Source organism: Mustelus asterias, unplaced genomic scaffold (genome assembly GCF_964213995.1).
Source record: "Mustelus asterias unplaced genomic scaffold, sMusAst1.hap1.1 HAP1_SCAFFOLD_853, whole genome shotgun sequence".
In the NCBI taxonomy this organism is placed as follows: domain Eukaryota; kingdom Metazoa; phylum Chordata; class Chondrichthyes; order Carcharhiniformes; family Triakidae; genus Mustelus; species Mustelus asterias.
In genome coordinates, this window is record NW_027590799.1 from 21,107 (window position 1) to 47,228 (window position 26,122).

At 50.8% G+C, this 26,122-nt stretch overlaps 1 protein-coding gene and 1 long non-coding RNA gene across 2 annotated transcripts in view; one reads left to right on the forward strand and one right to left on the reverse strand.

Moving 5' to 3' along the window:
- Nucleotides 1–26,122, reverse strand: part of LOC144487533 (proteolipid protein 2-like) — a 50,212-nt gene that overhangs the window by 5,041 nt on the left and 19,049 nt on the right. Inside the window, exons 2-3 of the mRNA XM_078205619.1 lie at nucleotides 13,428–13,583; nucleotides 7,025–7,117 (exon numbers count right to left, since the gene is read on the reverse strand). Coding sequence (XP_078061745.1) covers nucleotides 7,025–7,117; nucleotides 13,428–13,583 — 249 coding nt within the window. The remainder of the gene's footprint in view (nucleotides 1–7,024; nucleotides 7,118–13,427; nucleotides 13,584–26,122) is intronic.
- On the forward strand, nucleotides 20,378–23,623 carry LOC144487534 (uncharacterized). The gene is made up of 3 exons (XR_013496424.1): nucleotides 20,378–20,736; nucleotides 23,155–23,341; nucleotides 23,428–23,623. It is a non-coding gene; the product is annotated as an uncharacterized LOC144487534 (long non-coding RNA).

Sequence of the window (26,122 nt, forward strand, 5' to 3'; positions counted from 1 at the left end):
ACCACTGATTCCTCTTGTGGTGTCTGGCCCCTTTAAGGGGCAATCTTCTGATAGGGACACATGACCCGGGAGTCCACTCGGGATCCAGGGTGGGGGATCACCTGAGCAGAGCATGGGTTTTTGCCTCAGTTCAATCCAGGAGGCAGACTGGCAGCATGAAAGCTGCTCTACTCTGTATGTAGCATGTTGTAACAATAAACATTCATTGATTGCACCTAATTGGTGGAACCAAGTTATTATATTGGTGACGAGGAAAAAGCAGCAAGTGTGGTCCCAAGATTGAGAGTACAGAACTCTGTCAAGTTCGAAGTCAGGTTGCAAAGTAGAAGTGAGCTGCAGAGATGCCTTTATTTGGTCAATTATATCCCTTTGATGCTCTCGTTAAAGACTAGGTACGGTATGTTGAGCAGTTGGGAAATTATTTCAAGGCAAATAGAATAGAGGAGGAATGGAATCAGAAAGCATTTGGGACCCAGGCCTGTAATCTAATCCACAGCCTCACATGTCCAAACATGACCGATTCAAATTCAGGTACTATGACCCAAAGTGATTCTGCAGTGCTTGTAAATTCAATTCCACGGGGAGCCTTAGGGGGGACCGCTGTAACCTACATAACTAAGCTCTGACAAGTTGCAGAGCACAAGTTGCAGAGCAGTGATTACGGGGCCATCCTGAATGACATGTTGAGAGACGGCTTCGTTTGTGGAGTGATTCAGGAGACCATCCAGTGGAAGCTGCTGACACTGAAATTGATCTTAAAAAGCCATTGGAGATAGCGCTTAGCGATGGAGAGTACGGCAACCAGGAACTTCAGATCGTGTAAAATGGCCACCAATTAGAGTGGGAAACTGCAGCCAGCAGTGGTGGCAAAAGTGAAGACACCAGTTTAATATGGCAACTATAGCAGCAGATAGAGCCAGAAGATTTAGAAAAGTGAATCAACAAGCTCGGAGCGAAACAGAGTGACTCCCCTGAAGTCAGCCAATTCAAAGAAGCAGGTGTGTGACAGGAAGGGCCATTTGACACACCAGTGCAAGAGTAAGCAGAGCGTACTCAGTAACAGAGTGAGCAGCTCAGCATTAGTGCATGATGTCGGAGGTTTTCTGGCAAGGAATCCAAACATTCTATCACTAAACAAAGTGCATGCGGACAAGGTTGCTCCCACCACAGTGGTGCTTTTGGTTAACAACATGCTATTAAAAATGGAAGTCAACACAGGAGCTTCGGTTACTGTAACATGGGAACATGCATACAGATATCTGTGAGAAAGCATTCAGCCTTTGAGTTTAAAGAACACATCTGCAAGAAGCTACACAGAGGAGGCCTTTAAGATGGTGGGTACTACTGTAGCGCCCACGACTTACTGGCAACAATCTGTCCACCTTCCATTAACAGTTGTATCTGGCCAAGCACCAAGTCTAGTTGGCTGCAACTGCTCCAAGAAATAAAACTGAACAGGATGGAGATTTTCCAAGTTAAAGAAGACAGCCTGCTGGAAGTAATCAAGTAGTACCAGGATGTCTTTCATGACGAACTAGGAAAAATTAAGGGTAAGATCCACGTAGACCCAGAGGCCGCCCCAAGGCTTGCGGTGGTTAGCACCGCTGCCTCACAGCTCCAGGGACCCGGGTTAAATTCCTGGCTCGGGTCACTGTCTGCAGAGTCTGCACATTTTCCCCGTGTCTGCGTGGGTTTCCTTCGGGTGCTCCAGTTTCTTCCCACAGTCTGTAAGACGTGCTGGTTAGGTGCATTGGCCAAGCTAAATTCTCGCTCAATGTACCCGAATCGGCGCCAGAGTGTGGCGACTAGGGGATTTGCACAGTAACTTCATTGCAGTGTTGAATAAACTTTTCTGAGGGCTAGACCTGTGCCCTATGTCTTGCTAGAAAAGTAGAGACAAGGGGTGCAAAGACTAGAAGAACTGGGTATCTTGCAACCAGTGCAGTTTGCAGAAGGGGCAACATCAGTAGTACCTGTGATAAAAACAGATATGACTGTCCACATCTGTGGAGACTTTAAGCTGACAGTGAATCAGGCTGCCAATCTAGACAAGCATCCAGTTCCAAAGATAAAAGATTTATATGCGAATCTGGTTGGAGGCCAGTCATATATGAAATTAGATATGAGCAATGCATATCAACAGTTGAAGTGAGATGATGCATCCCGAGGTTACATTACCATAAACACCCACAAAGGATTGTATGAGTAAATGTGCCTGCTTTTCAATGTTTCATCAGCTTGCATCATAACTCAAAGAATGATGGAAAGTTTGCTACAAGCTATGCCATGTATTATAGTGTATTTAGATGATGTCTTGCTAACGGGTTCAACAGAAGAACAACATTTGGCTAACCGGAAAGAAGTACTAAAGATTTCTGGAGGTGGGAGTTTGCCTCAAGAGGGAGAAATGTACTTTCCAGGCGAGTGAAGTGGTTTACCTTGGCTACCATGTGGATGCACAGGGTTTACACTCCATGGAGGACAAAGTGAGAGCAATAAAGGAGGCACAGGCCCACAGAAACACATCTGGGCTCAAATCATTCTTGGGGACGGTAAATTATTACAGACGTTTCCTTCCAAACCTGTCGGCACTATTGGCTCCTTTGCACATGTTACTGAAGAAACACCAGCGGTTGTGGAAGGCGCCCCAAAGAGAAGTTTTAACAAGATCAAGCTATTATTTCATTCCTCTTGTCTGCTGGGATATATTGGCCCATCCAAGAAAATAGTCTTTACGTGTGATGCCTCCCCATAGGGCGTTGGTGTAGTAGTGTCTCACAGGATGACCTATTGGAGATGTGTCGAGAACCCTCTCTCTGAGGCTGACTGAGGGTATTCGCAGATTGAGGGGTGACACGGTGGCACAGTGGTTAGCACTGCTGCCTCGCAGCGCCAGTGACCCGGGTTCAATTCAGCCTCGGGGTGATTGTCTTTGCGGAGTTTGCACGTTCTCCCCGTGTCTGCGTGGGTTTCCTCTGGGTGCTCCGGTTTCCTCCCACAGTCCAAAGATGTGTAGGTCAGGTGGATTGGTCATGGTAAATGTGCGGGACTATGAGGAGAGGGCAGGGGCTAGGACTGGGCGGGATGCTCTGAGAGTCGGTGCAGGCTCGATGGGCCGAATGGCCTCTTTCTGCACTGTAGGGATTCTATGGGAAAAGACAGTTGTCTGACGGGTATGAAGTAAAGAGGTACCACCCAGTATGTGTTGAGATGGTATTTTACCATTGCAACGGACCACAAAATACTTTTGGGTCTTTCTGAGGAAGACAGGGCTATTCTGCCAATTGCGTTGGCAAGGATTCAGCGTTGGGCATTAATCTATCAGCATATGAGTATACATTCCAACACCAGCCTGGAATGCATATAGCAAATTCGGATGCACTGAGTTACCTACCATTGCCAGAGAGTAGACAACCTCCCCAGTAGCGCAGGAAATTGTGAGGGCAAGATTGCCCTGGTCATTTTGCCAGCGCCAGCTGGTATTGGACCAGCAGAGACCTGCTGTTATCAAAAATGAGGCACGGAATAGTAGATTGGCAAAATGAGTTACGTTCCCAAGAGAGGAAGCCATACCACATTAGGAAAGATGACTTAAGCTGTGAGGACAGCATCCTCCAATGGGGAGCAATAGTCGTCCCTGTACCAGGAAGCAATTGCTCCTTGCAGAATTACATAGTATCCATCTGGGTGTGTCAAAAATGAAGATGCTAACCAGGGGTTACATTTGGTGGCCAGGCATTGATGCTGACATTGAGAGATTAGTGAAGCACTGTGATCAGTGCCAGTCGCAAGAGATGGCAGCACGGTGGCACAGTGGTTAGCATTGCTGCCGCTTAGCACCAGTGACCCGGGTTCAATGCCGGACTCGGGTCACTGTCTGTGTGGAGTTTGCACATTCTCCCCATATCTGTGTGGGTTTCCTCCCACACTCCAAAGATGTGCGGGTTAGGTTGATTGGCCATGGTCAGGGGGATTAGCAGGGCCAATATGTGGGGTTACGGGAATAAGACCTGGGTGAGATTGTGGTTGGTGCAGACTCATAAGAAGATAAGAACTAGGAGCAGGAGTCGGCCATCTGGTCCCTTGAACCTGCTCCACCATTCAATAAGATGGCTGATTTTTTCATGGACTCAGCTCCACTTACCCGCCCGCTCACCGTAACCCTTAATTCCTTTACTGTTCAAAAATGTATCTATCCTTGCCTTAAAACATTCAATGAGGTAGCCTCAACTGCTTCACTGGGCAGGGAATTCCACAGATCCACAATCCTTTGTGTGAAGAAGTTCCTCCTCAACTCAGTCCTAAATCTGTTCCCCATTATTTTGAGGCCATGCCCCCTATTTCTAGTTTCACCCGCCAGTGGAAACAACTTTCCTGCTTCTATCTTATCTATTTCCTTCATAATCTTATATGTTTCTGTAAGATCTCCCCTCATTCTTCTGAATTCCAATGAGTATAGCCGCAGTCTACTCAGTCTCTCCTCATAAGCCAACCCTCCCAACTCCGGAATCAACCTAGTGAATCTCCTCTGTACCCCCTCCAGTGCCAGTATATCCTTTCTCAGGTAAGGAGACCAAAACTGTACACAGTACTCCAGGTGTGGCCTCACCAGCACCTTATACTCGATGGACCAAATGGCCTCCTTCTGCACTGCAGAGGTTCTATAAAAAGTTGCCTGCTACAGCCCCTTTGCACCCTTGGGAATGGCCAACCATGGATACTAGTCCACTCAGATTATGTACGACCATTTTTGGGCACCATGTTTCTACTCCTGATACATGCTCACTTGAAGAGGATGGAAGTGTTTGAAAGGAAGTCTACGATGGCACATGCCACAATAGAGAAGTTGTGTCAGCGTTCTACATCCCATGGGACATCCGAAGTAATAATATCAAATAATGCTTCTACCAGCACCGAATTTCAAACGTTCGCGTCCCTGAATGGTATAAAACACCTCAGAACAGCGCCTTCATCTAATGGAGTGGCTGAGCGAGCAATCCAGACCTTCAAGGCTGGTCTTAAAAAGCAATCAGGCACAACTCTGAAAACCAGCATGTCTCAACGTCTGTTCGGATACAGGGCCATCCTGCATTTGACGACAGGAGTGACACCAGCGGAATTATTGATGAGTCGGTGCCGGAGGACTGGGTTAAGCCTGGTATTTCTGAATTTGTCGGGGAGGGTAGAAGCTAGCCAGTGCAGTCAAAAGAAGAATCACAACATGAGTAAAGCAGCAAGGTCATTTGAAATATATGAACTGGTCTGTGTGAGAAATTTCAGAAGCAGACCAAAGCTGGATCCCAGGAGTTATTGTGGCCAAGACAAGACCGTTGTCTTACGAAGTGAGTGCACAGGACAGAATTGCAAGGAAATACATGGACCATTTGCGAAGGCAAGAGTCATCTCGAGAGCCAGTCCCACAGCCTGAATCATTGTTGCTAGCAGGAAGCATTGTTGGCTACCCAAGTAGCTTCACACCTAGTCAGCCTGCAACGGACAAGAGTGTTCTTCCCACTGAAACGGAGGACGTTGAGGTACCGGTACTCGAGGAGCGATCTGGCATAGCATGTCCTACAGAGAATACCTCAACAGGAGCACCCCAAGTTAGTGGACTTGCGTCACTACGCCAGGAGGCAGAAGCCACCAGAGACTGATAGACTGATAAAATGTGTTCATTGTAATGTTTATTGGGGAGCAGTGTCAGTTAAATATTACTCAATGTACATAGAAACCTAGAGGGAGAGAGAAGTGGGGTCTGACCTCTTAAAGAAAGCGATCTTCCAATATGGCCACATGACCCAGGAGTCCAATCAGGAACCAGTGTGGGAAATCACCCGAGTACAGCGTTTTGCCTCAGTTCGATCCAGGAGGCAGACTGGCAGCACTACTCTGTTAACAGCATGTTGTGTTGTCTGTACCTAATTGGTGGAGCCGAGTTATTACACCCAGGATTGTTGTCTGAGTCGCGCCGCACTGTCGGAGGGTCAGCGCTGAGGGAGCGCCGTGCTGTCAGAGGGTCAGTGCTGAGGGAGCGCCGCGCTGTCAGAGGGTCAGCGCTGAGGGAGCGCCGCGCTGTCAAGAGGGTCAGCGCTGAGGGAGCACCTCGCTGTCAGAGGGTCAGCGCTGAGGGAGCGCCGCGCTGTCAGAGGGTCAGCGCTGAGGGAGCGCCGCGCTGTCAGAGGGTCAGCGCTGAGGGAGCGCCGCGCTGTCAGAGGGTCAGCGCTGAGGGAGCGCCGCGCTGTCAAGAGGGTCAGCACTGAGGGAGCACCTCGCTGTCAGAGGGTCAGCGCTGAGGGAGCGCCGCGCTGTCAGAGGGTCAGTGCTGAGGGAGCGCCGCGCTGTCAGAGGGTCAGCGCTGAGGGGGCGCTGCGCTGTCGGAGTGTCAGTGCTGAGGGAGTGCCGCACTGTGGGAGGGTCAGTGCTGAGGGAGTGCCGCGCTGTCGGAGGGTCAGTGCTGAGGGGGCGCCGTGCTATCAGAGGGTCAGTGCTGAGGGAGTGCCGCACTGTGGGAGGGTCAGTGCTGAGGGAGCGCCGCGCTGTGGGAGGGTCAGTGCTGAGGGAGCGCCGTGCTGTAGGAGGGTCAGTGCTGAGGGAGCACTGCGCTGTTGGAGGGTCAGCGCTGAGGGAGCGCTGCGCTGTCATAGAGTCAGCGCTGAGGGGGCGCTGCGCTGTCGGAGGATGAGTGCTGAGGGAGCGCTGCCCTGTTGGAGGGTCAGTGCTGAGGGAGTGCCGCACTGTCAGAGGGTCAGCGCTGAGGGAGTGCTGTTTTTCTAGTCATACCTTACAGTGATACCCCTGCTCTCTTTTATGTAAATGATCCCGGGGCCAGAAGTGAATGGTGGGGTGGGTGTGGGGGTGGCACGGTTTTAGTGGGAGAGTTCTCCAATCCCAGAGCACCGTGGGAGATTATTTCTCTCATTACTATTTGTTGAGTTTCCCACAATTCCTTCTAACATTATTTCTGACCCGCATCCCACCTCTGACCCTGAGCAACAGTTAGGCCAGCAGTGAGCTCGATACTCACCCCGCCGGCAATGCGAGCTCCATCACCGCTAATAACGGCAATGATGGAGATGATGATGTAGATGATAACTGCAATCGCACAGCGGATAAAATCCTGCAAAACACAACAGCCATTATCAGAGATAGCAACACTGACAAAACCACTCAGAAACACACACATACTGACAGACACACACAGGCAGACGGGAGACACACACAGGCAGACAGGAGACACACACAGGCAGACAGGAGACACACACAGGCAGACAGGAGACACACACAGGCAGACAGGAGACACACACAGGCAGACAGGAGACACACACAGACAGACAGGAGACACACACAGACAGGAGACACACACAGACAGACAGGAGGCACACACAGACAGACAGGAGGCACACACAGACAGACAGGAGGCACACACAGACAGACAGGAGGCACACACAGACAGACAGGAGGCACACACAGACAGACAGGAGGCACACACAGACAGACAGGAGGCACACACAGACAGACAGGAGGCACACACAGACAGACAGGAGGCACACACAGACAGACAGGAGACACACACAGACAGACAGGAGACACACACAGACAGACAGGAGACACACACAGACAGACAGGAGACACACACAGACAGACAGGAGACACACACAGACAGACAGGAGACACACACAGACAGACGGGAGACACACACAGACAGACGGGAGACACACACAGACAGACGGGAGACACACAGACAGACGGGAGACACACACAGACAGACAGGAGACACACACAGACAGACAGGAGACACACACAGACAGACAGGAGACATACACAGACAGACAGGAGACACACACAGACAGACAGGAGACACACACAGACAGACAGGAGACACACACAGACAGACAGGAGACACACACACACACACACACACGGACATTTTCCAGCCTTGCTGTGCCTGGAACAGTTTGCACTAATCCCAGAAAACAGCATGCGGGCCTAAAAACAGACTCTGTGCCTGGCGCCAAACGGTGCAATCATCCAACCTTTCCTACAGGCGCAAACCTATTAGCATTTAAAACAAAGTAGCATTTAAATATCACAAACAACACAGAAAATGCTGGAAAATCTCAGCTGGTCTGGCAGCATCTGTGGGGAGAGAATAGAGCCAACGTTTTGAGTCTAAATGACCCTCGCCAGAGCTAAGAGCAGAGAATCAGCAGAGATTTATACCATTGGGATGGGGGGGGTAGTGGGTGTGGAATTGGACAAAGGGAATGTAAATGAGGACACAGAAGGCTGAGAGGGTGCTAAGAATGTCTATTAAGTGATCAGAATGCGAGAATGGCAGAACAGAGGTACAGTCAACAAAACAAAGGAGATAGTCATCGACTTCAGGAAGCGCAGTGGAGAACGTGCCCCTGTCTACATCAATGGGAATGAAGTAGAAATGGTCGACAGCTTTAAGTTTTTAATGTGTCCAGATCACCAACAACCTGGTCCCCCCCATGCTGACACTATAGTTAAGAAAGCCCACCAACACCTCTACTTTCTCAGAAGACTAAGGATATTTGGTATGTCCACGACGAATCTCACCAATGTTTACAGATGCACCATAGAAAGCATTCCTTCCAGGTGTATCACAGCTTGGTATGGCTCCTGCTCTGCCCGAGACTGCAAGAAACTACAAAAGGTCGTGAACGAAGCCCAGTCCATCACGCAAACCAGCTTCCCGTCCATTGACACTGTCCACACTTCCTGCTGCCTCAGAAAAGCAGCCAGCATAAAGGACTCCACACACCCCGGACATGTCAGACTTTTGAATGGACTTTCCTTGCATTAAGTTGATCTTTCTCTGCACCCTAGCTATGACTGTAATGCTATATTCTGCACTCTCTCGTTTCCTTCTCTATGAACGGTATGTTTTGTCTGTATAGTGCGCAAGAAACAATACTTTTCACTGTATGTTGATACATGTGACAATAATAAATCAAATCAAAATTCTCTCTTCCACCTTCTTCCATTGGGAAAAAGATACAACAGTCTGAGGACACGTACCAACCGACTCAAGAACAGCTTCTTCCCTGCTGCCATCAGACTTTTGAATGGACCTACCTCGCATTAAGTTGATCTTTCTCTACACCCTAGCTACGACTGTAACACTACATTCTGCACTCTCCTTTCCTTCTCTATGAACGGTATGCTCTGTCTGTATAGTGCGCAAGAAACAATACTTTTCACTGTGTGCTAATACATGTGACAATAATAAATCAAATCAAATCAAAGATTGTTAAAGGACAGCCTGAAGAATGTGGCAGTTGCACTGAAAGGGGTAGGGGGGTGGTGGGGGGAGGGGGTGGAAAGAAGAAGAGCTGGAATGGAGAAGTGGAAAAAGAGAAATGAGAGAGAAGGATGATAAAATGAATGAATGAGATGAAATGAAATGGGATGAAATAAATGGAAATGGGGTGAAGGTGGAGGAGAGAGTTCATCCTCTGAAGTTGTTGAACTCAATGTTCATTCAGCTGTAAAATGCCCAATAGGAAGGTGAGGTGCTGCTCATCCAGTTTGCGTTGGGGTTCGCTAAACATTGCAAAAGGCCAAGGACGGACATCTAGACAGGAGAGCAGGGTGGTGTGTGGAAGTGGCAAGCGACAGGACATTCTGGGTTCTGCTTGCAGATGGACCGAAGGTGTTCAGCAAAGCGGTCACCCAGCCTGTGTTTGGTCCCTCCAATGTAGAATAGACCGCATTGGGAGCAGCAAATGCAATAAACCAGATTGAAAGAGGTGCACATGAAGTGTTGCTTCACCTGAAAGGGGTGTTTAGGACCTGGAACGGTGAGCAGCGAGGAGGGAAAGGGGCAGGTGTTACACCTTCTACGATTGCATGGGAAGGTGCCGTGGGCAGAGGGTGTGGTGTTGGGTGTGATGGAGGAGTGGTCTGTCAATAACCTTCTCCAGAGACCTTCCCTCTCCACCTCCAACCAAATAGTCTCCCAACCCCGGACAGCCCGCTTCTATCTCCTTCCCAAAAATCCACAAACAGGACTGCCCCGGTCAGCCCATCGTGTCAGCCAGTTCCTGCCCCACCAAACTAATTTGCTCCTATCTTGATTCCATTTTCTCTCCTCTTGTCCGTTCCCCTCCCACCTACATCCGCGATTCCTCCGATGCCCTACACCATATTAACAACTTCCAGTTCCCCGGCCCAAACCACCTCTTCTTTACCATGGATGTCCAATCCCTTTACGCGTCCTTTTCCCACCAGGACGGCCTCAAAGCTCTTCCTCGAACAGAGGGCTGAACAATCCCCATCCACCACCACCACTCTCCTCCGTCTGGCTGAACTGGTTCTCTCACTCAACAATTTCTCCTTTAACTCGTCTCACTTCCTCTAAATAAAAGGTGCGACCGTGGGCATCCCCTCATGGGCCCCAGTTGTGCTCGTCTCTTCATGGGTTGTGTGGCGCATTCCCTGTTCCAGTCCTATTCTAGCCCCCTCCCACAACTCCTTTATCAGTACACCGATGACTATTTTGGTACCACTTCATGCTCTCGTCTGGACCTGGAAAAATTTATCAATTTCGCTTCCAGTTTCTACCCCTCCATCGCCTTCACCTTCATCTCCAACACTTCCGTTCCTTGACCTCTCTGTCTCCATTTCTGGTGATAAACCATCCACCATTATCCATTACAAGCCCACTGACTCCCACAACTACCTTGACTGCAGTCTTCACACCCCACATCCTGTAAGGACTCCATCCCATTCTCTCAGTTCCTTCTTCTCCACTGCATCTGTTCTGATGATGCCACTTTCCAAAATAGCACCGCCGATATATCTTCCTTCTTCCTCAATCGTGGTTTTCCACCCACTGTGACTGGCAGGGCTCTCAGCCACGTCCAACCCATCCCCCGGGCCATTGCTCCCACCCACTCCCCTCCCTCCCAGAACCAGGAGCAGGTCCCCATTGTCCTCACTTTTCACCCCACCAGCCCCCGCATTCAAAGGATTATCCTCCGCCATTTCTGCCAACTCCAACATGATGCCACTACCCAACACATCTTTCCTCCCACCCCGTCAGCATTCCGCAGTGACCATTCTCTCCTGGGCACCCTGGTCCACTCCCCCATCACTCAACACCTCACCCCCTTCCCACACAATCGTAGAAGGTACAACACTTGTCCCTTTACCTCCTTCCTGTCCCAGGTCCTAAAAACCTCTTTCAGGTGAAGTAGCGCTTCACATGCACCTCCTTCAATCTGGTCTATTGCATTTGCTGCTCCCAGTGCAGTCTACTTTACATCAGAGAGACTAAACGTTGACTGGGTCACTGCTTTGCAGAACATCTTTGGTCCGCCTGCAAGCAGGACCCAAACCTTCCCGCCGCTTGCCACTTCCATACATCACCCTGCTCTCCTGTCCACATGTCCGTCCTTGGCCTTTTGCAATATTCCAGTGAACCCCAACGCAAACTGGATGATCAGCACCTCATCTTCCAATTGGGAACTTTACAGCCTTCCGGACTGAACATTTAGTTCAACAATTTCAGAGGATGAACTCCCCTCCACCCCATTTCCATTTATTTTATTCCATTTCATTTAATTTCGTTCATCCATTTTATCATCCTTCTTTTTCACTTCTATCTTTCCACTTCTCCATTCCAGCGCTCCTCTTTTCCACACCCTCCACATTCCTCAGGCAGTTCTTTAACAATCTGTACCCCTGTTCTGCCATTCTCGCATTCTGATCACTTAATGGATACTCTTATAGCACCTTCTCAGCCTTCTGTATCCTCATTTACATTCCCTTTGTCCAACTCCACACCGCCTACCCTCCCCCAATAGTATAAATCTTTGCACTTAGCTCTGACAAAGCGTCATCTAGAACAAAGAACAGTACAGCACAGGAACAGACCCTTCGGCCCTCCAACGCTGTGCTGATCATGATGCCTGCCTAACCTAAAACCGTATGCACTGACAGAGTCCATATCCTTCCATTCCCATCCTATTCAAGTATTCATCTTATTGCCCCTTAAGTGCCGCTATCGTACCTGCTCCCACCACTTCCCCAGGCAGCGCGTTCCAGACATTCACCACCCTCTGTGTAAAAAAGACTTACCTCGCACATCTCCTCTAAATTTTTCCCCACGCACCTTAAACCGATGTCCCCAAGTATTTGACTTTTCTACCCTAGGAAACAGCATCTGACTATCCACTCTGTCCATGCCACTCATAATCTTGTAGACCTCTATCAGGCCACCCCTCAACCTCCGTCGTTCCAGTGAGAACAAACCGAGTTTATCCAACCTCTCCTCATAGCTAATACCCTCCAGACCAGGCAACATCCTGGTAAACCTCTTCTGTACCCTCCCCAAAGCATCCACGTCCCTCTGGTAGTGTGGCGAAGGGTCATCTAGACTCGAAACATTGGCTCTATTTTCTCCCCACAGATGCTGTCAGATATTTAAATGCTACTTTGTTTTGAATGCTACTAGGTTTGTGCCTGTGGAAAGGGTTGGATGATTGCACTGTTTGGCGCCAGGCGCAGAGCCTGTTTTTAGGCCCGCATGCTGTCTTCTGAGATTGGTGCAAACTGCTCCAAGCACAGCGTGTGCGCGAGTGCGTGGAAACGTTGATTCTATTCTCTCTCCACAGATGCTGTGAGACCTGCTGAGATTTTCCAGCATTTTCTGTTTTTGTTTCAGATTTCTGCATCCGCAGTATTTTGCTTTTATCTCAGCATTTAAATGTGCTTAGCCCAATCAACGCTGGATTCTCCGAGTTCCCGTGATTTTCCGACCCTCGGGCACGGTGCGAACCCGGCAAGAATCATACTGATCTCCACTAGCGGAGAACAGGTGTGATTGCCATGCTGAGGGGGCTCAGAGGCCATTGGCTGGGTAGTGCTCATCTGGCAGTGCCCACCTGGCACTCCTAGTGCATGTCAGGGTACATGCAGGGGGACCCATTGGGAATGCCCCGATGCCAGCGATCGTGTTGAGGAGGGTGTAGATGCTGATAAGGGTGGGGTCCCAATGTCTGTGGAAGGAGGCAGGGGGTATTCCAGTGCACTGAGGGATCGGGACACCCTTGCAAAACAATGCCTGCGCGCTCTGAAGCCAGATCCACAAGCGTGTTTCGGCACTGTCCCTCCCAGAACCAGCGCGCAACTCACCACTCTCAAAACATGATGCCATGGGACGATTGTGGTCTGGACCTCACTGGACAGGCCGGCACGGATCACTCCGGTTTTCTCACCCTTAGGACACTTAGTAATTTTTGGGGGAAAAATCACGGCCACTAACACACACTGGCTAACACACACGTACGCAGGCAGTGACACACACGGGCGCATACAAACTCAGACACTCACACACAAAATGACACATACAGACAGCCTCTCACTGTTGCAGAGACAGACAGAAACACCCAACCTACCGTCCAAGGCCAGTGGATGAAGGGCAGTGATTGGTCGAACCGATTCATGAAGATGATGAAGAAGATGATGCTGAAGATTAATTCAATGATTGGGGCAACCGAGTAACCTCCCTGAACGGAGGCGCAGAAACAGATGAAGACAACCAGACTGAGCACCTGCGGGGAAAGGAAGAGAATGAGAGAGAGAGATCATTACTTTGCACCCTTGTTCCGCCCCAATCCCAACCTCGGGCCACCACTGACCAGCCTGGCAGAGAGCTATTTGGTCACAGGCGGCATCACAGCGGAGCTTAATAATCTCTCCCAGCCAAAGCTCCAGGACGCAGAGTCACAGAGTGGTCAGGGAGCGGGATGCTGGCCCCAGCCTGAGAAAGTGCAGAGGCTGAGAGTAGAGGAGGTGGGGAGAAACCCCAGTCCCATTTCAAGTAACGCTCCCACAGGCAGGGCGGGAGGGGTGGGGGGGTGATCCATGCAAATGGGAGTGGGGACTAGACAAATGCAGGTACTTTGGAAAACGTGGCAAAAGGTTTGTACATAGTAAGATCCCACGACTGGCCACTTCCCCAAGTGGAGGGAGGCAAGGGTGCCCGAGAAGACTAGAGGGAACACAACAACCCATCCTCAATTTTCAAAAATTCCTTTACAGGATGTGGGTGTCACTGGCTAGGCCAGCATTTATTGCCCATTGAGAAGATGGTGGTGAGCTGCCTTCTTGAACACGAGAACACTGGAAATAGAAGCAGGAGTAGGCCACCAGGCTCTTCAAGCCTGCCTCATCATTCAATGCAATCATGGCTGATCTATGCAAGTCTCAACTCCTTTGCTGTGCCCTTTCCCCATTGCCCTCTATTCCTTGATCTATCAAACAGTTAAGAAGTCTCACAATACCAGGTTAAAGTCCAACAGGTTTATTGACAATCACGAGCTTTCAGAGCACTGCTCTTTCATCAGGTGGGTGGAGGTTAGTTCACAAACACGGCATATATAGGCAAAGACACAATTACAAGATAATTATGATTAGAATGTGAAGAATGATTTGAGTCAATTTATTATTGTCACATGTATTAACATACAGTGAAAAGTATTGTTTCTTGCACGCTATACAGACAAAACATACCATTCATAGAGGAGGAAACGAGAGAGTGCAGAATGTAGTGTTACAGTCATAGCTAGGGTGTAGAGAAAGATCAACTTAATGTAAGGTAAGTCCATTCAAAAGTCTGACAGCAGCAGCGAAGAAGCTCTTCTTGAGTCGGTTGGGACGTGACCTCAGACTTTTGTATGTTTTTCCCGATGGAAGAGAGAATGTCCAGGGTGTGTGGGGTCCTTAATTATGCCGGCTGCTTTGCCGAGGCAGCGGGAAGTGTAGACAGAGTCAATGGATGGGGGGGGCTGGTTTGCGTGATGGACTGGGCTACATTCACGACCTTTTGTAGTTCCTTGCAGTCTTGGGCAGAGCAGGAGCCATACCAAGCTGTGATACAACCAGAAAGAATGCTTTCTACGGGGCATCTGTAAAAGTTGGAGAGAGTTGTAGCTGACATGCCAAACTTCCTTAGTCTTCTGAGAAAGTAGTGGTGTTGGTGGGCTTTCTTAACTATAGTGTCGGCATGGGGGGACCAGGACAGGTTGTTGGTGATCTGGACACATAAAAGCTTGAAGCTCTTGACCCTTTGTTGGAATGAGAGTCTTTATAGGTCACCAAGTCTTTACAGGTACGAACAGTGCACGTGACGAGAGGGATAATCACAGGTTAAAGAGGTGTGAACCGTCTCAAGCCAGGATAGTTAGTAAGATTTTGCAAACCCAGGCAGTATGGTGGGGTTACAAGTAGTGTGACATGAACCCAAGGTCCCGGTTGAGGTCGTCCTTACGCGTGCGGAACTTGGCTCAGCAATTCTGCGTTGTCGCGTGTCTTGAAAGCTGCCTGTTGGACTTTGACCTAGTATTGTGAGGCTCCTTACTGTGCCCACCCCAGTCCAACACCGGCATTTCCACATCATACCTAATATTTATCCACCTCCACTTTAAATACTGCTAATGATCCAGCCTCCACTACCCTTTGGGGCAGAGAATTCCAGAAATTCACCACCCTCTGCAAGAAGGCATTTCTACTCACCTCAGTTTTAAACAATCGGACCTTTATCTTGCAGCTATTTCCCTTTGTTCGAGATGCTCCCACTCATGAAAACATCTCATCATCTACCCTGTCAAGCCCCCTCAGGGTCTTATACGTTTGAACAAGGTCACTCCTCACTTCTAAACTCCTAGGTGTAGATATACCACACTGCTGTTAGGAAGGGAATTCCAGGATTTTGACTCCGCGACAGTGAAGGAATGGTAATATATTTCCAAGTTAGAATAGTGAGTTACTTGGAGGGAAACCTACAGGTGATGGTGTTCCCAGGTATGTGCTGCTCCTGTCCTTCTAGATGGTCATGAATTTGGAAGATGCTGCTCAAGGAACCATGGTGAGTTCCTGCAGTGCACCTTGTAAATAGCACACACGGCTGCTACTATTTGTTGGTGATGGAAGATTGAATATTTGTGGCAGGGGTAGTAATCAAGCGGGCTGTGGCGCTCCCTCAGCACTGACCCTCCCACAGTGCGGCGCTCCCTCAGCACTGACCCTCCCACAGTGCGGCATTCCCTCAGCACTGACCCTCCCACAGTGCGGCATTCCCTCAGCACTGACCCTCCCACAGTGCAGCGCTCCCTCAGCACTGACCCTCCCACAGTGCGGCACTCCCTCAGCACTGACCCTCCCACAGTGCGGCGCTCCCTCAGCACTGACCCTCCCACAGTGCGGCACTCCCTCAGCACTGACCCTCCCACAGTGCGGCGCTCCCTCAGCACTGACCCTCCCACAGTGCGGCACTCCCTCAGCACTGACCCTCCCACAGTGCGGCGTTCCCTCAGCACTGACCCCCCCACAGTGCGGCGCTCCCTCAGCACTGACCCTCCCACAGTGCGGTGCTCCCTCAGCACTGACCCTCCCACAGTGTGGCACTCCCTCAGCGCGACGTTCCCTCACCACTGACCCTCCCACCGTGCGGTGCTCCCTCGGCACTGACCCTCCCACAGTGCGGCGCTCCCTCAGCACCGACCCTCCCACAGTGTGGCGCTCCCTCAGCACTGACCCTCCCACAGTGCGGCGCTCCCTCAGCACTGACCCTCCCACAGTGTGGCGCTCCCTCGGCATTCACCCTCCCACAGTGCGGCGCTCCCTCAGCACTGACCCTCCCACAGTGCGGCGCTCCCTCAGCACTGACCCTCCCACAGTGCGGCGCTCCCTCAGCACTGACCCTCCCACTTTGCAACGCTCCCTCAGCACTGACCCTCCCACAGTGCGGCGCTCCCTCAGCACTGACCCTCCCACTTTGCAACGCTCCCTCAGCACTGACCCTCCCACAGTGCGGCGCTCCCTCAGCACTGCCCCTCCCACAGTGTGGCACTCCCTCAGCGCGACGCTCCCTCAGCACTGACCCTCCCACCGTGCGGCGCTCCCTCAGCACTGACCCTCCCACAGTGCGGCGCTCCCTCAGCACTGACCCTCCCACAGTGTGGCGCTCCCTCAGCACTGACCCTCCCACAGTGCGGCGCTCCCTCAGCACTGACCCTCCCACAATGCGGCGCTCCCTCAGCACTGACCCTCCCACAGTGCGGCGCTCCCTCAGCACTGACCCTCCCACAGTGCGGCGCTCCCTCAGCACTGACCCTCCCACAGTGCAACGCTCCCTCAGTACTGATCCTCTGACAGTGCACGGAGACTGTGGGAGAGCGATCGGGTGGATTGAATGAGAGTGGGAAGAGAGCAGATGTGAGTGAAGGGGAAGGTCAGTGTTAGTTGGGGAGTGGGAGGGAAGAGAGAGTGAGATAGGGAGTTGAACAGAGATCTATCCTGCCTCTCAGCTTCATGCTGCTCTGGGTGTTTCACACTGAGGGTACGGTCGCCTGAGTACTGATTTCTATCTGGTTTCCTCAGGTTACCGCAAAGCCCAACCCCAGAAGTCAGCAGTATCCTGGTGCACCGAGCTGGGTTAGAGGGCAGCATGAGTGCTTACTGCTGAGAGATCACAAAGTACACCACCTCACAGCAACTAGTTCCTGCACTAGTCACAGAGAGAGAGAGAGAGAGCTCCCTGAATCCCGGGGAGCAGTCTCGCACCCAAAGTCACACACACTCGCACCCAAAGTCACACACACTCGCACCCAAAGTCACACACACTCGCACCCAAAGTCACACACACTCGCACCCAAAGTCACACACACTCGCACCCAAAGTCACACACACTCGCACCCAAAGTCACACACACTCGCACCCAAAGTCACACACACTCGCACCCAAAGTCACACACACTCGCACCCAAAGTCACACACACTCGCACCCAAAGTCACACACACTCGCACCCAAAGTCACACACACTCGCACCCAAAGTCACACACACTCGCACCCAAAGTCACACACACTCGCACCCAAAGTCACACACACTCGCACCCAAAGTCACACACACTCGCACCCAAAGTCACACACACTCGCACCCAAAGTCACACACACTCGCACCCAAAGTCACACACACTCGCACCCAAAGTCACACACACTCGCACCCAAAGTCACACACACTCGCACCCAAAGTCACACACACTCGCACCCAAAGTCACACACACTCGCACCCAAAGTCACACACACTCGCACCCAAAGTCACACACACTCGCACCCAAAGTCACACACACTCGCACCCAAAGTCACACACACTCGCACCCAAAGTCACACACACTCGCACCCAAAGTCACACACACTCGCACCCAAAGTCACACACACTCACACCCAAAATCACACACACCCAAAATCTCACACACACAAAAAGAATTAGGAGCAGAATTGGCAAATTCAGCCCTTTGAGCTTGCACCACCATTCAGTCAGATCATGGCTGATCTCTCACTGGTCTCAAGTCATCTCCCCACCTGTTCCCCATATCCCTCTTTCCCTTTTCTTTATTAGAAATATATCTGTCTCCTGCTTGAAACCATTCAATGATTCAGACTCCACTGTGCTGTGGGGCAGCGATTTCCACAAGTTCAACAGTCTTTACGAGAAGTAGTTCCTCCTCATCTCAGTTATAAGTCTACCGCCTCTCAACCTATACCTGTGACCTCTTGTTCTAAATTGCCCCGTAAGACGAAACATTTGGTATACATTTACCTTATCCATCCCTTTTAAAATTTTATATACCTCAATCAGATCCCCTCTCATCCTTCTAAACTCCACTGAGTAGAAGCCCAAACTGTTTAATCTCTCCTCATGCGTCAACCCCTTCATCCCCAGACTCAATCTGGTGAACCTCCTCTGAACTGCCTCCAATGTCTTGATTTCTCGAGGAATTAAGGGCTATGGGGAGAGAGCGGGTAAATGGAGTTGAAATCAACCATGATTGAATGGTGGAGTGGACTCGATGGGCCGAATGGCCTTACTTCCGCTCCTATGTCTTATGGTCTTATGGTCTTATCCTTCCTCAGATAAGGACACCAAAATTGGGCACAATGCTCCAGATGTGGTCTCACCAACACCCTGTACAATTGCAACAACATTTCTCTACTTTTATACTCCAGTCCTTTTGTAATAAATGCCAATATTCTATTTGCCTTTTTTATTAAATGCTGCTTCTGCATACCGACTTTCTGTGATTCATGAACTGAGACACCCAGATCCCTCTGCCTGGACTCATTTTTAATCTGCTTTCCATTTAGTAATAATTTGCTTTCTATTTTTTCCGCCAAAATGGATAACCTCACACTTAAACTCCACCTGCCAAATTTTAGCCCATTTTCCTAGCCTATCTATATCCATTTGTAGAATCTTTACATCCTCTTCACTGCCTGCTTTCCCACCTATTTTAGTATCATCCGCAAATTTTACTATGTTACACGCTGTCCCTGCTTACAGATCATTTATATAGATTTTAAATAGTTGAGGCCTGAGGACTGACCCTCGCGGCACCTCGCTAGTTACATTTCACCAGCCAGAGAAGGACCCATTTATCCCAAATCCTCTGTTTTCTGTCAGTCAACCAGTCCTCAATACAATCTAATACTCTACCTCCAATCCCCTGTGATCTCACCTTCTGGATCAGTCTATAATGCGGCACCTTGTCAAAGGCCTTCTGGAAGTCTAGATATACCACATCCATAGGCTCCTCACTATCCACCCTGCTGGTTATGTACTCAAAGAACTCAAAACACAAACACATGCGCACATACAGAAACACGCAAGAGAGAGGGAGAGAACCGTCAGAGAGGAAGGGAGAGAAGATCAGAGAGAAAGCAAGTTTAAGTTTATGTTTATTTATTAGTGTCACAAATAGGCTTACATTAACACTGCAATGAAGTTACTGCGAAAATCCCCTAGTCACCACACTCCGGCACCTGTTCGGTTACACTGAGGGGGAATGTTGCATGGCCAATGCACCGAACCAGTACGTCTTCCGGACTGTGGGAGGAAACCGGAGCACCCACAGGCAGCCCACACAGACACGGGGAGAACATGCAGACTCCATGCAGACAGTTACCCAAGCCAGGAATCGAACCTGGGTCCCTGGCACTGTGACACCATGCCGCGGGTAGAGAGGGAGAGGCAAAAAGATTGATAGAGAAAGACAGAGAGAGGGAGTTCAGAAAGTGAGAGAGCAAGATAAAGAATGAATTGGGAACAGGGAGAAAGAGTAGCTCTCTCTCCTGGAAGCATGGTGCTCGCACTGTGTCTCTCTTGAGGTTGCCAGCTTTGGTTGGGGAGTGGAGTTGGCACACACACAGCAGTCCCAGCCTTCCTACACAGCCCGAAACAAATAGCCCATTAATATCCCAGTCCCAACTCCACTGGGTACTGGATGTGTGCCAAGCAACTCATTGCACTGAAATAGAGAGTGAGGTAAACATAGCAGCTGGGAAAGGCACAGATCGAGTACAGTCATCCACGGTAATAGCCACACAGTCAGCAATATGACTACTTCTTTAACAGAAAGTAAAGCAAAAGTTACAGTTGATTTATTAGTCACAAGTCAGCTTATATTAACACTGCAATGAAGTCACTGTGAAAATCCCCTAGTCACCACACTCTGGCACCTGTTTGGGTCAATGCACCTAACCAGCACATCTTTCAGACTCTGGGAGGAAACCGGAGCACCCGGAGGAAACCCATGCAGACACGGGGAGAACGTGCAGACTCCACACAGACAGTGACCCAAGCCAGGAATTGAACCCGGGTCCCTGGCGCTGTGAGGCAGCAGTGCTAACCACTGTGCCGCCCCACAGGTAAGGGGGAGTGGGGGGGGAGAGGAGGGCGGGTGGGCAGAGGGAGGGGGGATGGGCGGGTGGGCAGAGAGAGCGGGGGCAGACGGGCAGGCAGGCCCCAGAGCAGGGCAGGCAGGCCCAGAGCAGAGAACTGAGAGAGAGAGAGAGAGGTGGGGGGAGATGGAGGGGGGCAGTGACAGATGGGGGGTGGATGCGGGGTGGGGGAGGGATCGGGGGGGGGCAGGAGGATGGGGCGGAGGTGGGACTGAGGGGGGGGGGGGGCGCGCGGAGGAAGTGCAGAGCTGTTACAGGGCCTGGCACTTGTTGCTTGGATGTGTTGGCTGTGGCCCAGGAACACTCAACAGCTTTTGGCTAAATGCCCACGGAATCCCCTGTCAGGGCCTCCTGGCTGGCAGAGAGCATTCACTCCGTGTCTCTAATCACTTTGACATTCCCTCTCTTCCTCTGCATCTCCAGCTCTCCCTCTCTCCTTCGGCCCCTCCCACCCACCCCCTCTCCCTCTGCCCTTCCCTCCCTCGGACCCCTCTCTGTCTACCTCTCTCCGTTTCCCTCTACTCTTCAAAATCTCCCTCTCCTCATCACTGCCTCTCACACCCTCTGAATCTCTTGCTCCCTTTCTTCAAATCTTTTCTGCAATACTGCAGGAATGCCGTAGTGTCATAGGATCAGCACTGAGGGAGCCACAGTGTTGGAAAGTGAAACAGAGGGAGCCCCGTGCCGCCGGCGGGTCAGCGCTGAGGGAGGGCCGCACCGCCGGGTATCACGTTTTATCAAATTGAGACCATAACATAAAGCCCCTTGACTGTCCTCTCCGGGATCTTGCTGTGCATAAACTGGCTACTGCCTATTCGACATTGCTTTTCTTGATATAAATAATAGCACATTCACGAAGCACTGTCTGGGGATTTGAACTGATATGCACCGGTTTCCCCCGAGTAAGACAATCTCTCAGCACATGAACCACGGCCGAACCCCTGGAAAGGGCACATTCCAGATATTGAGGTGCTTTGCGCATTGTTTATCTCCGTTACAGCTTATATTTCATTCATTTCTCTCCGGGAACCTCCATTGGTCTCGTGACCCTTTCATCATCACCTGATCCAGAGTTCCGGAGAGGCATTTCCTGTTTTTCTTGCCTGTTCTACAGTTCCCTGAGGTGCTACAAACCAGTGACTCCGGATGTTGAAGACAGTAAATGAGCCATGAGGTTGTCAACACTGGAGCTACCAGGACCGCAACAGCCTCCCTCACCCACCAAATGTCCCGTTCTCCCAGCCTGCACCTAACACAGCAAAGCTGCCCCTCACACTGCTGCCCATTGCAGGCACACAGACCTGCCCTTCACATTCACCAATCAATGCAGCTGGATTCCTGCCAGATGTAAGCCACAGCTCAGACAACTGCCTTTTCCTGAATTTTCATGAAGCTCTGGTTAGTTTCCCACAAAGACAAAAGCCAATAGTAGGCCTCAAACTTATAGTCAACAACAGAGCAGAATGGGGCGCCGCGCTGTCAGAGGGTCAGTGCCGAGGGGGCGCCGCGCTGTCAGAGCCGAGGGGGCGCCGCGCTGTCAGAGGGTCAGTGCCGAGGGGGCGCCGCGCTGTCAGAGCCGAGGGGGCGCCGCGCTGTCAGAGGGTCAGTGCCGAGGGGGCGCCGCGCCATCAGAGGATCAGTGCTGAGGGGGCGCCACGCTGTTGGAGGGTCAGTGCTGAGGGGGCGCCGCGCTGTTGGAGGGTCAGTGCCGAGGGGGCGCCGCGCCGTCATAGGGTCAGTGCTGAGGGGGCGCCACGCTGTCGGAGGGTCAGTGCTGAGGGGGCGCTGCGCTGTCGGAGGGTCAGTGCCGAGGGGGCGCCGCGCTGTCGGAGGGTCAGTGCCGAGGGGGTGCCGCGCTGGCGGAGGGTCAGTGCCGAGGGGGCACCGCACTGGCGGAGTGTCAGTGCTCAGGGAGCACCGCACTGGCGGAGGGTCAGTGCTGAGGGGACACTGCGCTGTCAGAGGGTCAGAGCTGAGGGGGCGCCGCACTGTCGGAGGGTCAGAGCTGAGGGGGCGCCGCACTGTCGGAGGGTCAGAGCTGAGGGGGCACCGCACTGTCGGAGGGTTAGTGCTGAGGGGGCGCCGCGCTGTTGGAGGGTCAGTGCCGAGGGGGCGCCGTGCTGTGGGAGGGTCAGTGCTGAGGGAGCGAAGCACTGCCAGAGGATCAGTACTGAGGGAGCGCCACACTGGTGGAGGTTTGGTATTGAGGGAGCGCCGCACTGTCGGAGGTTTGGTATTGAGGGAGGGCTGCATTGACAGAGGGTCAGTACTGAGGGAGAAGCACCGACGAAGCCCTTTCTCTCAGTCACCTTTTCATCAACTTAAACGAGTCACAGATATTTGACCTTCCTCTTTTTCTTCCTTCCGCATTTCAATTCCAACCAGGTTTGGTTTTTTTGGTTACCTTCCATTTGCTGCCTCTCGAACTCTGATTGACCTCCTGCAACCTTGCGACATCATCTCATTAAAATGCAAACTTGGCCAATCAACCTCTGCTCTCACATTCAAAGTAATTGAAGATGTGTGCTCTGGTTAAGGGGCTAGCACTGACATGTCGAACTGGCTCTTCAGTGTAAGTATTTGGCCATTCAGTGTTGAAAGGGTTAATGACAAAGGGTCATCTGGACTCAAAACATCAGCTCTTTTCTCTCCTTACAGATGCTGCCAGACCTGCTGAGATGTGCCAGCATTTTCTCCACGAGTTAATATGTGAGATTGGAGAACAGTGCGGCCCACATGATGATCTAGGAGTCACATGACTTAGAGTCAAGCAGGAGACAGCTCATTGTTTAAACTTTGTCACATCCCATCTTGTAAATCTGTTCTTTCAATAAACCAATTATTGTTCAAACACATCAATGTCTCTGCAATTGTTCCTTAACCAGTCCCAATCCACATATAGCAAGGTCTCAGAGGTTGGATCTTGTAAGATGGTGGCAGCAGCAAAGGACTTCAAAACCTCCAAAAATAAACTGCCAAAAACTTTACATGTCTGACTTGAAAACAAAAACTGCCAAAGAACTCCATGTGAGAAGAGGAGGCTGAGAGGCAGACAGAAATATCAACTGTTCTGTGCGCTAAGGGCTCCAGTACAGCACACGGTGGCCCATGAAAAGTATCCAACCGGCAGCAGAGTCGAAGGACCCAGCAACAAAAAAGGCTCAAAGCCTTCAAATGTACGGTGCAACAAGCAGGGGGCACTCAGTAAATTTCATTTTGGCGAGCATGGGTTTCCCTACAAGATCACACCCCAGGTCTGACATCAGCCCAGGTCACTGTCTGTGCGGAGTCTGCACGTTCTCCCCGTGTCTGCGTGGGTTTCCTCCAGGTGCTCCGGTTTCCTCCCACAGACCAAAGATGGGTGGATTAGGTCGATGGGCCATGCTAAATTGCTCCTTAGTGTCAGGGGGATAGCTAGGATAAATACGTGGAGTTAGGAGGATAGGGCGGGGTTAGGATTGTTGTCAGTACAGGCTCAATGGGCCGATTGGCCTTCTTCGTCACTATAGGGATGCTATGTGACAACGGCAAGGTAAGAAATGAAAGAAAGAAATTGGCTGCTTTAAAACAGTTTCCGAGCGTCAGGAATTCACTCAACAGAGCTTACTCACAATTCCTTAGAACCACTGAATTCCCTGCAGTGCAGAAGGAGGCCCTTCAGCTCATCGAATCTACGCCAGCTCTCCGAAAGAACATCCTACCCAGGCCCACCGCCCACCCCCATAACCCCGTGCAACTACCATGGCCAATTCACCGAACCTGCAGATCTTTGGTCACCAAAGGGCAATTTAGTATGGCCTATCCGTCTAACCTGCACACCTTGGACACTAAGGAGAAATTTACCATGGCCAATCCACCTCATCTGCACATCTTTGGACTGTGGGAGGAAACCGGAGGAAACCCGCGCAGACACGGGGAGAACGTGAAGACTCCACACACACACACACACCCGAGGCCAGCATCGAATGTGGATCCTGGGCACAGTGAGGCAGCAGTGCTAACCACCGTGCCACCCACCGTGCCACCTTGAATCATTCGGGAGCAATTACCAAAAGGTTCAGCCACCGCAGCAGGTAATCAGTTCATAATCTAATTGAATAATGGGTTTATTAATTCATAAGTAGAAGTCGGGATTGTTTTCCTTGGAGAAAAGAAGGTTGAGAGGAGACCTGATGGAGGTATTCAAGGTCCTGAAGAGAGTGGACATGGTAAATAGTGAGAAAACATTCCCATCAAGAGAACATCAAGAACTAGAGGGCACAGATTCAAAACAATGGGCGGAGGGAGTAAAAGTGATGCGAGGACCCAGAGGATGATCAGCGTCTGGAATGAACTTCCCGACAGGGTGGTGGAAGCAGGATCGAACGAGGTATTCAAAAGGGAATTGGATTGCTGTCGGAGACCAGGCAGGGGACTGGGACTAGATAGAATGCTCTTTCAGAGTGCTGGTCCAGCCTCGATGGGCCAAGTGGCCTGGTCCTGCACTGTAAAGATAGCCTGGTCAGTGTGGGAAAGCTCCATCGACTGCAACAGAAGTTTTTAAAAAACATTCAAGGCTCAGAACTTAAAGCAACTATGAACTCCAAATTCCCAGCCCAATGTGGAGAGATGGAAAATTGTTAAAATTCCGAATTGGACCTGGATTAAACATTAAATCAGATCCTGTCCAGGTCTATATAGCATTATACTCAATTGGAGCAGTTACATAGTAACTGGAATAGGCCTTTCAGCCGATCCAGCCTGTTCCGCCATTTAATGAGATCATGGCTGATCTGTGGCCGAACTCCATATACCTGCCTTTGGCCCATATCCCTTAATACCTTTGCTTCACAAAAATAAAATCTACCTCAGGTTTAAATGTAGAAACCAATCTAGTGTCAATTGCTGTTTGTGGAAGAGTTCCAAACCTCTTCCACCATTTGTGTGTAGAAGTGCTTCCTAACACCTCTCCTGAACAATTTCTGATTTTAAAAAATAGATGATTAAAATTTGGTTTGAAGTGAATGTTGGTTCTGAAGTAAATACTGGCTCCCGGGACTACCCACCTGAGACAGTAGAGAGAGAGTCTTGGGATTAAACCCAGCCTCCTGTCCACTGACTCTGTCTACACTTCCTGCTGCCTCGGGAAAGCAGCCAGCATAATTAGGGACCCCGCGCACCCCGGACATTCTCTCTTCCACCTTCTTCCTTCGGGAAAAAGATGCAAAAGTCTGAGGTCACGTACCAACCGACTCAAGGACAGCTTCTTCCCTGCTGCCGTCAGACTTTTGAATGGACCTATCTTGCACTAAATTGATCTTTCTCCACACCCTAGCTATGACTGTAACACTAGAGAGAGTGCAGAGGAGGTTTA